We start from the raw sequence: 14,493 nt of genomic DNA on the forward strand, positions 1-14,493 counted from the left end.
AATACACGGGGTTCTAACCTAGTTATAATTATAATTATACTTATAATTATAATTATTATAATGTATAATTTAAGAGTTTAATTAATTAAAAGTATTAAAACATAAGGTATGAAAAATTACAATTTAAAAATCATGCGTGAAACTTGCATGTGATTATGAAGATTTAGCTTTAAAAGATTTTACTATATGCTTAAAAACTTATAATTGCTTAAAGTCTTAAAATATGCATCATAATATTGTATATATAGAGAAAAAAAAACTAATGAATTTCAACTGAATTTACAAGTTGATATCGAAGTAATGGATTAAGTGAATCAATTCTAACTATCAAGTGCTTGAACATAAAAAAGATATTGATTTGGTGCCATAACAACCAATATGATTTTAATTATTTATTAGTAACTTTTTTTTTGAAAGGTAATTATTTATTAGTAACTAACATTTATTTAAATAAATTTTTAAAAGCTCAAAATACATTATTGGGCCTAGCCCTAAAACACTTTCTTATATATATTCTGCATTGCACAAACACCAAAACCCTAGTTATGTTTTCTCCATCGATGGAAGAAGTATTACCTGAAAATCTCATCCTGGACGTTTTATCAAGACTTCCGGTGAAAACAATCATCCGCTTCAAGTGTGTGTACAAAAAGTGGCGTGATCTTGTTTCCGATCCTTACTTTGTCCGTCTTCATCTCTCGAGATCGGGTGAGGCTCTATTGATTCACAAGCCCGAGACTTCAAACTGGGCTGGAAGTTTAGAGTGGGTAGAGATGAAACACGAAGATGATTACCACCTCCACCCGGTGAAGAGCAATAATCCTTGTTATGGTCTCCTTCTTTTCCCGGGTTCTGTCAATGGTTTAATCTGCGGTTATCGGCCATATAGTTTCGTTTACATACTTAATCCTGTTTTGGAAGAATATATGACCCTTCCTATATTACCATTTAAGAATGCGATATATAGTTATGGTTTCGGTGTTTCAGCAGCAGGGGAATACAAAGTGATACTTTGCAACGGGAGTGTAAGCGAAAATAAGGTTTACGCGATTGATCATATTTTGGTTCACACCATTGGCACTAAGGAATGGAGAGTTTTGGGACAAACCCCTAACCCACCAAACTTAATAAAGAAAGGTCCTGGAGTATTTCTAAATAGTCATGTGTATTGGCTTGGTGATGGCCAAATTTACGGTTTTGATTTGAATAGAGAGACATTTGATTTATTTCCATCCCCTCCAGGAGATAACAACGCTGAATCTAAGGAAATGTTGGGAGTCCTAAAAGGTAGGTTAAGTCGAATTTCTTGGTGTTCATTAGGATTAGATATTTGGGTGATGAAGGAAACATCTTGGTATAAAGAGAGAACTATCCGAGAAAATATAAGCCCTATTCTTCACTCACAACCCTTGTGTCTCATAGATGGTTTAAAAGGTACTAGTATTTTGATAGTCCATGATGAAGCAACAAACGAGCTTCTTGCCTATTGTCTTAACACGAGTGCTACTCTACACCTAAATTATCAGGCCAAATCCTTTAAGGTAATGACTTATCGTCCTAGCTTTGTTAAACTCCACAGCTTTCAGAGAGCCTGTTCGGTGTATGACAAGGTAAGAAAACAACATTATCATTTTTATTGAAATTTCCGTTTGTATTTCTTATTATCTTTCGGCCGAGGAGTTGAAGAAAGTTTCGGTTGGTTGCGACTAATCTGCCATAAAACTTCTTAAGAAAAGAAGGCTTGAATGCAAACATACAGACAGGGAAGTTTGGTTAATCTGTGTTGAAGAGACCATTGAGTTGTAGTGTTTGTTAAGACAACATTTTAACTATGTTTTTATTTGGCTTTTGCTTTGATTTAGTTGACTCAGCCTAATTTTTTAGCGTATAATATATATGAAATCTATTCCAAATTTGAGGTAATTATTGTGATGATATGGTGGTATTGATTTTTTTTAATAGCTTTTTAGAAAAAAAAAAAAAGTACAAAAAGTGTGTGGGACAACATAACCCTACCCAATTTGTAGTCTCATTCTTTTATGAATAATTTCACACTCCATCTTTCACCTTGGATTAAATGGTAGAAAATTTTATTTCTATTGAAAGATGTAGGTTTAACTTTCACTTGGTGTAGAGTGATACACGGGTGGGTATAGGAGACTTAAGAAATCTGGGTTCGATTCTTAAGCCAAACAAGTTTTATTGGTAATTTCACCGTCATGCCTACGGACAAGTGAGTTACCGGGTTTTCCCCAAAATTGGTAGACTTTGATTACGCTCGAAGTACTCCGTTTGATCTAATGGGTACTCCAAAAGTGATCAGGATTGAATGATTGATTATGTTTGCCATTAAAAAAATATTCACACTCCATTGAATATCCTATTTACCCAAAATGTTCATTGGGTGTTTTAAGTCATGTACTAATACGCTCATTGGTGTCTTAATACATTCCAATAAGGGCCCAGGGGTGGTTCCGTTATACAATCACGGTTTGATGTATAACGCGTGAACTTTCCATATTCCCACCCCACCTCTTGTATAACGCGTGATAAAATCCACGGTTTGATGTTTTCGTTATTTTTTCAACGCCGTGATGAGTTTTATTGTGAGGGTAATTGTTGGTTGGAGGGAAATTGTTGGGTGTGGTGGTGAGTGATGACCATCCCCACTAAAAAAGGTTGTGAGTGATGAAAAAATGGTTGCTGACATGGCGGAACATGGTTGGCTATTGTGAGTGATGGAAAAATAGTCACTAGTGACCATCCCCTCTCCCCTAAATCAAATTTTAAATGCTCCAGGTCGAATCAAAGTCAAATCAGATTTCATTTTTTTTTTTTGTTCTAATTTGAATACTCAACCCGCTAGCTTTTTTTTAACGGCAACTTTCATTCACCGGCACCTAGCAAGACGCTAGGCCCAAACAAACAACACCGCTTACAAACAAAACCTACACCAATCCGACCAACCTATTGATTTACATGAAGATCTATTTTTAATCCACAAGTACCCAAGCAATTTTATGTCTTCAATCACTTTGGTCGGACTAATCTCCTTGTTAGAAAAGATGAGATCGTTTCTCGCCTTCCAAACGCACCAACATGCCGTCGTGATGATCCCGGACAACACTTTGTTTTTTATCCGCCCCAGATTAGCACCTTTGTGAATGAGGAGCAAATCCGAACTAAAAACACAAAAATAGGCGCTATCCCACACCATGTGCTAACAAACTGCCACACTACCGTCACAAATTGGCATGAAGTAAACAAATGCTCGCTTGATTCCTCATATTCGCCACAAAAGCTACAAGTCAATGTGCCTACATCGATATTCCGATTACTCAACGCCACTTTTGTCGGTATCCGATCCCTCTCCGCCTTCCACACAAAAATATTAACTTTCTTAGGCACCCATCAATTCCACTCTATCACAAAGGGAGCTGCCATGCGAGTCGAATCAAACAGAATTTTCTTCATTGAAGCAACCGAGAACGAGCCGCTATCGTCATTTAACCACACCCACCGATCCGGGCGTTGCTGAAGATTGACCTGATGCAATAAATTTAGACAATCTGCCAGCTCCACTCCTTCTTGTTGATTAAGTCTACTCCTCTTCCATCTCCACTTCCATGAAATATTTTGACCATTTTTTATATAATAGTTTACTACCAAGCATGTTTTGTCCTTCTCAAGTTTAAAAATATTAGGAAACATGCATTTCAATGGTTCTGAGGAAACCCATGCATCAATCCAAAACCTTGTTTTATCCCCCAAACCAATCTCTCCTTTCAAAAGATTAGATAAATTAAAATTCGAACCCGCCAATTGATTTTCCAGTTTCGCAATGGAGTTCCACGTACTTGGTAGTCGTTTCACACGTGGGAGAATAGGCCATGACTGATTCGACGAATGAAGAGCAACGATCAAATTTCTCCACAAAGCATTCGGTTCGTTTTTGAATCGCCACCACCATTTAGTAAGTAGCGAAATATTAGCATCTTTTAGTGGAGTTAAACCCATACCCCCGGCCTCAATAGGGGATGTGATCGAATCCCAACTCACCCACCACATCTTGTTTCTATCTTCGTTACCCCCCCCCCCCCACAAAAAAAAAAAAAAAAAATCCTTCGTTTCGCCTCTAATCGTTCAATAACTTTACAAGGAGCTTTGAATAACGAGAAAAAGTAAGTTGGGATGGTTTCCATAACCGCCTTTAAGAGGGTCAACCTACCACCCACCGATAACACCGAAGATTTCCATGAGGCGAGTCTCTTGTCAAAAGCATTCAACACCGGGATCCAACTACTCTCACGGTTCATGTTAGCACCCACTACTAAGCCAAGATAAGAACACGGTAAAACACCCGCTTTACACTTGATATCCTCAGCAAAAACCCTCACCTCATCTTGATCTACGCCCACCCCAAAAAGAAGAGATTCGCATAGTTAATCTTAAGGCCTGACACTAAATGGAAACACCTCAATAGACGAGCCAAGTTGAGCACATTGATAGATGACCATTCCCCCAAAATGAGAGCGTCATCCGCAAAAAGCAAATGGGATTTAGTCGGCCCCTCGTTAGGTGATATAAACCAATGAAAAAGATTTACCTCAATCGCTTTCTTCATTATACACGAAAACGCCTCCATACCGATGATAAACAAAAAAGGGGATAGAGGATCGCCTTGCCTCATACCCCTCTCAAACTGAAATTCAAACGATGGTGAGCCATTTACTAGAACCGATGATCTCGCCGAAGATAAAATCGCCATCACCCACCTTCGCCACTTAGGAGGAAAATTCATTTGCTCTTGGACCGAATCGAGGAATCCCCAGTTCAAGTGATCATATGCTTTTTCAAAGTCAATTTTGAACATCATTAACTTTGCCTTCCTCGTTTTCACCTAAGTTACCACCTCATTCATAATTAGAGGCCCGTTAACAATGTTACAGTCTCTTAAAAAAGCCGATTGTGTTTCGGAGATGATAACGGAATTCAAAACCGACTTTATCCTAGCAGCCAATAACTTGGATATCGCTTTGCTCAAACATCCAATCAAGTTAATAGGTCTGAAATCATTAATGCCAAGCGGGTCGGCCACCTTCGGGTAACGATATAAACGAAGAACTACATCCCCTCGAAATAGAATCGGTCTCGTAAAAGTGCAATACCGCTTTTTTAAAATCTTCCGCCACAAACTCCTAAAACTTCTTCAAAAATCTAAAATTAAATCCGTCGGGGCCCGTTAGCTAACAAACATTTCCCACAAAATATTGTAATCTTGATTGGGATAGATGAGTAGATTTCAATATTCGAGATTTAATTTTGTAATTGTCGAGATTTCAACAGCTTGCTGGCCTGCTTTCTATATTTATATATAAATTCTGCCGTTAAAAAAAAAAAATCATTCCCACAAAAGTCAACATTACAAGTTTCATCCACCCTGATTGATCTCTCATCCAACAACAATCGAATAACACTTACATTTGAGAATTCAAATTATTATTTTAACTTCAAAATGTAACAAAAAACCTCAGTCGGTCGATTTATCATAACTGTAAAATATGACCGTAATTCCAATTTGCAATGATTTAACTTTTCACTGGCTCCAATAATAGTTTTCACAGAAAAAATAAATAAATAAAAAACTATGATTGGAAAATAAGAAGCCTTAGAGCATTCACATCCATTCCACTATATTTTAACCCTAAATTACACTAAAAAACACTACAGTTTCTCTCTTTTTTTCAATTAAATAATATTTTTTATACCTTTATCATTATCTTTTCTCTCTCCTCCAATCACAACCACTTTCAAAATATATTAAAAAATTATAGGGGTGAACAGTGTCCCCCTAAATATACAGATGAATAGTAACATTTTCTCTCTCTTCCACTCACAACCACTTTTTATACTTTTCATATTTTAGAAACATCACACTGAGAATATGATGCCTTGGATGTGAATGCTCTTAGGGCTCAGACGGCCTAGTTATCATCAAAATGAAATCAGTTAGTAATTCTAACATTTTATAATGGGAAAATCACGAAAATAGCAAAATCAATGCCGTTTTTTTTTCATTTTGGCCAATGGACACACCTCACCGAGCCGTTTCAGCATGCTGAGACGGCACAAGATTTTATTTTAACGGCCAGCCAACCGTTGAGTGCCACGTGTCCGACAAAGCCTGTAACGGCTTGAGGATGCTGCAGTCCACGCCACGTGTCCGACCAATGTTGAAAGATCTTAGCCAAGCCGTTACAATCGGCTCCTGTTGAAAGATCTTAGCCGAGTTCCTTCAATGAGCCAAGCAGTGTGCTTAGGTTGTAGCCGAGCCGTTACCGTACACACGTGGACCCCACTGCTGCCAGCCAAGCCGTTTCAGCTGGGTCCGAGCCGGTACAGCTGTCTAATGCCGTTTCAATATATGGTTCGAGCCGTTTCCGCTGGCTCCGAGCCGTTTCAATGCTTTAGTTTATAGATTTATATTTGTCTGTTTTTTTTCTGTGTGTTTGTGCAACAGATTCATCTATAGTTATCAAAACATTTAGCTTTTGTAGAAGGAACTTACCAACTTAAAATTATGAAGATTCGTTTGGTTGTATACAGCGGCGGAAAGTGGGAAATCGTTAACGTAAAGTTGGAGTATGTTGCTGATGCTGATTCAAGTAGACGTGGTTTAGAAATTGAACCCAACCTTTCATACACTGCTCCTCTAAGTAAAGTGTCAAACATGTGTAGTTCTACAAACATTACGAAGTTATCGTATCGGTTGTCTTCATTTAGTGATCCAATTGATATAATAAACGATGAAGATCTTGCAATGTTTTATAATTTTGCTATGGAAAATATTTTTGAAATTTATAAATTATATTTCGTTGAAGGGTTTTGTGCTGGGTCATCTAGTTTTTCACCTCCAAAAAAATTTAAAGTTCCTGATTTGAATTTCTGTACTGATGAAGAAAATTATGATGTTTTAAACGACTACCAACCAAATCCTGATAATTCATTTGAAAATTGTTTGCCATCTTCTTCAATTACTTTTGAACCAGGGCACGTATTTAATAACAAAGAAGACATGAAACTTGAGTTGGGAAAAAATGTTTGTTAGAACACTTTGAGTTTAAAGTAGATAGATCTTCTAAAACTCGGTACGAAGTGTCCTGTTTGGTGGACGGTTGCGTTTGGTGTTTTCGTGCATACAGTTTTGGGGATAGCGGGGTGTTTTTTGTTAAGAGTTTTAACGATAAACACTCGTGCTCGAAGACGCTAACGTACCCACATCTTCGTCAGGCAAACCCAAAGGTTGTTGCTCACTATTTAAAAGAACCTTTAAAAGACAATGGTAGAATATATCGTTGTAATGAAATAGTGAAATATTTTAGACAAAGATTCCAAGTTGAGATAACCACTAGTCAAGCTTGGCGTGGAAAAAGTCTGGCACTAGAGCTTTTACAAGGAACAAGCAGAGATTCGTTTGCAGAACTACCATTTTACTGTTACAATCTAGAGCGGGCAAATCCTGGTTCTGTCACTCATATCAAGACTGATGACGAGTGTCGGTTTGAAATGGTCTTTGTTGCGATTGGTGCTGTGGTAAGTTACAGCAGTCTCTGTTTTTTTCGTCAAACTACATCTTGTTGACGTTTTTTAAATAATTTTGTTTCAGATTCGTACCTTTATCTGTAATCTAAGACCGGTGGTGATCATTGATGCTGCACACCTAAAGAGTGAATTTAAAGAGACGTTATTTTTAGCAGTTGGGATGGATGGAAACAACCAAATTTTACCAATTTCCTATGGAATAGGAAAATCAGAGGATGGTGAATCTTGGACATGGTTTCTGTCAAAGCTTAAAGAATGTATCGGTGAAATACCTGACATGGCGATAATATCGGATAGAGCGAATTCTATACACCTAGCTGTTAGAAACGTCTTTCCATATGCTTATCATGGGTTATGCTGTCGTCATTTAATGATGAACCTACGTTTACCCTCTGATAAAAAAAAGAAAATGAGAAGCTGTGGTGGAAGACATGCAAATCGTACCGATTGTCTGATTTTAACGAGTCATTCAATGCTCTTTGTCTTGCCGTTCCTAGAGTACGTCACACTTTAACAAGTATTGGGTTCGGTAGATGGGCAAGGGCGCATTGTCCAGGCAATCGATATCATTATATGACATCTAACAGCGCGGTGTCTATTAACGTTTTATCTAGACACTCGCGTAAAATGCCGGTAACGCAACTCTTAGAGTTCTTCCAGAAATCAGTACAGAAATGGTTTTACGATCGCCGTTTGCAAGGTATTCATGAAAAACATTTACTTACACAATGGGCACAGAAGAAAATTTTTAAAAAAATTGAAGGGTCTAGAACCTGGACGGTTGCTGGGATTGGGTTAAACAGTTATTCTGTCGCAGACAGTGGAAAGGGGGGTTTAGTTGACTTTGTTAATGGAAGTTGTAGTTGCCAGTTTGGCAGGTTTCTGGTTTACCGTGCGGGCATGTTATTGCCGTGTCAAAATTTTTAGGTGAAACCGATTGCAGTAAGTATTGCTTCCCGTGTTACTCAAACGAAGTCTATAAAAAACTTATGAAGAAGCGATTAATCCTCTTCCTCATAGATCCGAATGGGAGACTCCAGAAGACCTTATCAATCTTCAATCGCCGCATATGACAAAACGCCAGGCCGGTCGTCCTCGAGAAAACCACCGGATCTTATCCCGCGGGGAAGAACCTACTCCCCTGTATTGTTCCCGGTGTAACTCATACGGTCATCATCGGGATGTCTGTCGGCAGCCCATGCCGTCAGAAATTCATACTCGCAAAGGCCCAGACAAAGGAAAAGGGAAAGAAATCGATGATCCTGATCATTTTACACAAACTCCGTCTAATTATATGTATCCGTCTTTTAACTTGGGAGACTTTTAATACTATAATTTATTTTGTGTATTTTAATTTCTCAAATAATGTAGTAAGTCTATTTAGTTGCAAATAATTAATATTGAAAATCATTTCATTACAATATGTTATTTTTTATATTACATGCATACATAGAACCATTAAACATTAACAGGTGTGAAGCGCCCGGCATAGAGTTCATCTGCCATGTACCGTCTGTGTCTGAAACAAGCATCCTGAACGTTTCCTTCGTTCCATGTTAAAGAACGATCCCGAACAAGTTTTTCCATTAGCATACATATGATGACTCCTAAATTTCTGCCAATACGATCTGTTTGATCAGGCCACACGAAATCCCCTACTATTTGCATGGCACGCGTCTCATATATTTCTAAGTGTTGCCAGTACGATACACATCCGAGAAACCACAAAAATAGAGACTCAAATTCTAGCACAATTTGATGTACTCTTCTGTGTACGCAAAATGAATCTCCGCAATTAATCGTGTCACAAGTGTTGACAAAAAAAATTCTTAATTCTAGTGACTTTAGATTTATTTTAAAAAGCAACCAATTTTGTTCCTTGTCCGGTATAGGAATGTATACCTGCAAAAAGTGAATAATCTTAGGTTCTAAATCAATGTTGTAAATAAAAAAACAAAAATTCATAGCAAAAAAAATATTACATCAAACACGTTTAAGTTCTTATTCCAAAAAAAACCCTGACATTTAACTAATAACCGAAATGGTCTTCCACTTCAGAATCATACTCTACTCCTTCCATTTCCGCATGATAAGCTTCAAAACGCACTTCATCGTACAGTCTTTCGAAATCCAATTCCTCGTCTGAGTCTTCGTCAGCAGTAACCGTCAAATATTCTTGTGGAATAATCTGGTCCAAAGGACGTTGTCGTTCATCGGTGTTAGGTAACGGCACAAGCGCCTGACACTGACCTGAACCGCTAAAAGGTGCTTCACGTGTTGGCTGTTGCACCGGGTTTGGGGGGTTACGAGTTTGGGAATTGTTTGGTTCGGGGTTATCTGAGGGTGGGTTTAGGTGGTTAACCGGTTGGGAAATGTTGACGTTGATATGAATGTGTAGATGAATGTTGTGTTCTTGATTTGCCATGAGGTAGAAAAAAAGGGGGATGCCAGTTGAGTAGTTGAGTAGTGGACCAACATGTGTTTAAATAGGTGTGGAGTAAGAATGAGAGTCGTGCTTCGGTATATACGGTATAAGTATTTACAACGTAAAACAACAGTAAATATAAAATCTTAATAAAAAAACGGATATAATAAAATAAAAAAAAATTAATTAAGCCTACCGTATCAATTTCCCAGAATGGAGGATATGTTGCTGTAGAACCATCTGCGTATCTAGTTGCATCAATATCTTGTTCATTTAACATGTCGAAGAAATTTCGCGGTAGAACTGTCCAACGATAATCATTTGACGACAGCGTCCATGCATTTATTTCAATCTGTCGTTGATACATGAGTTTGTTACACCATGCTTTTACGTGCTAAAAAATAATGGTAATTTATTTATTACAAAAATAATGAAATTGATTTTTATTACGGAATGATTTATTATTAAGGTACCGTTTTTTGAATAAAACCCGCTCCAGTAAATCCAAGCAGTCCCCCCCCCCCACCAAGCTTTTCCTAGTGGTGTTATCCCCGTGTATGAAGAATAGCGAGTAGGATTATCGCCATCGTAGTAAAATTCAAGCACATTTGGAGACCACTGGCAATCCCGATCCCGTTGATTGATCCAAACTGTGTTTTGTACGGAAGGAGGAATGCTTGTCATTGGTAATGTTTTAACAAATATGTCTTTGTATAAAGGTGGAACAAACATATATATACATATATAGAGGAGTACAAATTTATTTAATTTTTTAAAACCAAAATACTACAATTATCTTACAACTACGGGTTCATCATCATCATCAAAGACGTCACTTGTACTATCGGGTAACACGGAATCATAAAATAGTAAAGCTAGTTGACGTCTCATTCGTTCCGCTGTTTTCCGAGTATCTTCACCATCGTTCAACGGTTTTTTATTTATCAACCTGTCAAGAAATATGCAAACCCAAACTCCACAGTCTCCCAAAGGTCCGGACTGCTGAGGAGCATCGGTTGCATAAATAACTTCGAAGGGATAATATAACGGTAATTGTCTGTGGACATTATAACCATGAATTCGTAGCCAATGATCAAACACAAAATTTATATGACACACCACATCCGTTCTTTCCTTTTCCAAAGCATTTAAAAGGCTAAAACAGCAACAAATTAACACAGTTAGCAACATGTATTTTGGAGTACTAATCAGTTAAATCGGCCTAATACATGTCGTATATCGTCAGCGTGTAATCGACAAGGTTGAAAACGCCTAAAAACCAGTGGAGGCCTTGTATAAACAATGGTATGTAAACCTATATAATTATTACGCAAAATATTAAATTAATTCAATACGAAATACATTTATCCAGTAATTAAATACGTTCGTTCCACATTACCTCGTCAACAGTATGTATTGGTGGAAAAGGTTGAACCTGCCCAGTGAAGTAACCTTTGAAGGTCTGGTCGACGGCCCGCGATCGAAAATAATTCTGAAAATATAGGGGTAGAATACTCCAGCGATCACTTTCATTTCTTGAATGATACAAGTGGATTATAACCATGAATTCATAGCCAATGATCAAACACAAAATTTATATGACACACCACATCCGTTCTTTCCTTTTCCAAAGCATTTAAAAGGCTAAAACAGCAACAAATTAACATAGTTAGCAACATGTATTTTGGAGTACTAATCAGTTAAATCGGGCTAATACATGTCGTATATCGTCAGCGTGTAATCGACAAGGTTGAAAATGCCTAAAAACTAGTGGAGGCCTTGTATAAACAACGGTATGTAAACCTATATAATTATTACGCAAAATATTAAATTAATTCAATACGAAATACATTTATCCAGTAATCAAATACGTTCATTCCACATTACCTCGTCAACAGTATGTATTGGTGGAAAAGGTTGAACCTGCCCAGTGAAGTAACCTTTGAAGGTCTGGTCGACAGCCGCGATCAAAAATAATTCTGAAAATATGGGGGTAGAATACTCCAGCGATCACTTTCATTTCTTGAATGATACAAGTGGATCATCCACCCAAATATATGCTGTTAAACATTCTAAAGTTAGTTTGAAAACAATATACAAAAAACATAAATTTATTTATTTATGGTTTTTATATACAGACGGCATTACTTACATCATCGCTTAACCAACCGCAACCGTCCTCGCCCAGCAATGACTCCCAAAAATTTGGACCGACAGAATTCCCCACTATTAGGGAAAGATGTTTACTGTCGCTATCTGGATACCACAGCTTGATGAACGCAATTTGTCTATCTTCATTCCTTAACTTTTTGGCTTGTTTATCTTTCAATCTTATGTGTAACACCCCGAAATTATAAAACTTTATATTAGAATTATAAAGTTTAAATAAATGAGAATTTATCAACTAGGAATTTATAACCGAGTTAATTAACAAGTCTAAAAATAACTTACGATGGGGTTAAAACAACAGAAATGTTATGTTAAATAAATGGAGGGGCCAATCTTGTAAAAACTAGAACTTGAATTACTAAAATAGTAAAAACAAACCAAACACCCCATTCTAGAGGTGTCTGGTCGATCAACAAGCAGGGGCGACAAAGGGGTTCTTCACCCAAACCCTAGTTTACAAGAAAAACCACGAATTGAAGCCTTAAATCAGTTAGAAATCGAAATCCAAGCATAAAATCGTGATCACCTCGTCAAAGGGATCATAAGGTATGTCAAATTAGGTCATTTTGATTCAATCCAAATCTTTGCTTATGATTGAAATTGAATGTTTAGCTTGAATTAGTGATAGTAAGCGTGAAAATTGGAGTAATACCAGGTTTGGGGACAAACCCTCAATGAATTCTTGTCAAGATCTTGCATGTTAGTTGTAAGGATCAAAATCACTATAGTGGGTGATTAGTAAGTTAGTAGAACTTGATAAACACTAGGATTAAGACTCTTGTTCTAGTGAAAACTGAAATTGTGAGATAATCTCTGAAATTGTTGATGTTAAAATATGTGTATTTTGTCTAATTGAAGTTAATTTGAGTGATAATTTCAAGTTATGAACTTGGTTTAGATAATGTAGAAATCTGATCCGCAAGGTGTTTGATAAAACACCTAAATGAGGGTTAAAATGTTAAAGATTGCTAAAAACGCAGATTTGTATATGTTATGAATTAATGCGTTAAAGCTTATGAAAGAGTTCTAATCTTGTTATGAATTGAACTCTTTAGGCAAGGAATCCGGAACGTCAAGTGGACACGCCGGAAGTGATACCCGCGGAAAAGGTGTGCTTTAAAAGTACGTGACTTTAGTCCCGTTAAATTATGCTTAAATGCTTTGGTTTGATATGTAATTGATGTTGTAGTGTAAAGGATGCGTTTGATGAGTCGTTAAAGTGACGAAGTACACTCGACCATTAAACGGGTCAAAATAAGGACTTGGAAATTAGTTTGGCATGTCAACAAAGTGATAGTCTTCACTAAATAGCCAAACGGGTCAAAAGATGCTTTTATAAAAAAAAATCATGAGAATAGAGACTTGAAAGTCTCGTATTTCGTTAAGTGGTGGATTGTACCACGCTATTAAATTGGCTATATTAATTTTAAAAAAACTAAGAACCCGGGATATTGGGTCAAACAATAGAAGCTCTATGAAAGTGTCGTTTGAAACGGAATGCTTGAATTCCGAAGAAACAAGTAATTGGTCCTAAGGGAACGCAAAGCCATGGAATGGCGCGAATACACCAAATATATGAGCCCAGGAATTTGGGTAATTATGTCTAAAAGTTTTTAAGAATGGAGAGGAGGTGCTATGCATTTTCACTAATGGGTTGGATAATTGAGACAAGGAAATTTGAGAACCGATTGTCGGTATCTCGGTTTCTGTGATGTAAAATTTACATGGTTGAATCCGTAATTTTATTACGGACTCATAGGAAAAAGAATCGGCTAAAACGGACAAGCGAGTAAAAAGTTATGATCTTTAAAAGTTGGAAAATAATTAAAGGGCAAGAATGCAGAGTCCACCGTAAATTACGGTGGAACCGTAATTTAGGGTGGAGATTAAAATGATACGGTGAGAAGCCCCTGTTTTACGGCAGAACTAGGGACATTCCAGGTCCACCGTAACTTACGGTGACACCGTAAGTAAGTTACGGTGGAACCCAGAACAAAAATCATATTTTGTTTATTACTTTGTGTTGTTAGAATCTATTTATACGTAATGAATTAATGTCAAAACTAATGTTTTTAGTATTTGACCCTAGGTATGGATGAGTTCCCTTCCGGATGGTGATCAAGACGTTATTAAGAACCGAACACGCATTTTGAAGCTTCCGCACTAAATATAATTATGTCTAGAACTTTATTATGTTGTAAATGCTTTTGTAAATCATGTTTTAAATCCCTTAAACTAGTGATTAGTTTACTAGCAAGGGTTAACTTTTAACTTGTTATGCACTATTGTACAAGGTT

The 14,493-nt window shown here is 37.1% G+C and overlaps 2 protein-coding genes across 2 annotated transcripts; one reads left to right on the plus strand and one right to left on the minus strand.

Moving 5' to 3' along the window:
- The first annotated feature begins 470 nt into the window (after positions 1 to 470).
- LOC110869661 (F-box/kelch-repeat protein At3g23880) lies at positions 471 to 1,873 on the plus strand. Its single transcript, XM_035988409.1, has one exon. The coding sequence runs from the start codon at positions 546 to 548 to the stop codon at positions 1,638 to 1,640; it is 1,095 nt and encodes a 364-aa protein (XP_035844302.1). The 5' UTR covers positions 471 to 545; the 3' UTR covers positions 1,641 to 1,873.
- Positions 1,874 to 4,408: 2,535 nt separating this feature from the next.
- On the minus strand, positions 4,409 to 4,876 carry LOC110869660 (uncharacterized mitochondrial protein AtMg01250-like). Its single transcript, XM_022118898.1, has one exon. The coding sequence runs from the start codon at positions 4,874 to 4,876 to the stop codon at positions 4,409 to 4,411; it is 468 nt and encodes a 155-aa protein (XP_021974590.1).
- Between the last annotated feature and the right edge of the window lie 9,617 nt (positions 4,877 to 14,493).

This window comes from Helianthus annuus, chromosome 3 (genome assembly GCF_002127325.2).
Source record: "Helianthus annuus cultivar XRQ/B chromosome 3, HanXRQr2.0-SUNRISE, whole genome shotgun sequence".
NCBI classification, from domain to species: Eukaryota; Viridiplantae; Streptophyta; class Magnoliopsida; order Asterales; family Asteraceae; genus Helianthus; species Helianthus annuus.

Bases quoted from the DNA above. Each gene is read 5' to 3' on its own strand.
- LOC110869661 (XM_035988409.1), top strand. From the start codon at position 546: ATGTTTTCTCCATCGATGGAAGAAGTATTACCTGAAAATCTCATCCTG.
- LOC110869660 (XM_022118898.1), bottom strand. From the start codon at position 4,876: ATGATGTTCAAAATTGACTTTGAAAAAGCATATGATCACTTGAACTGG.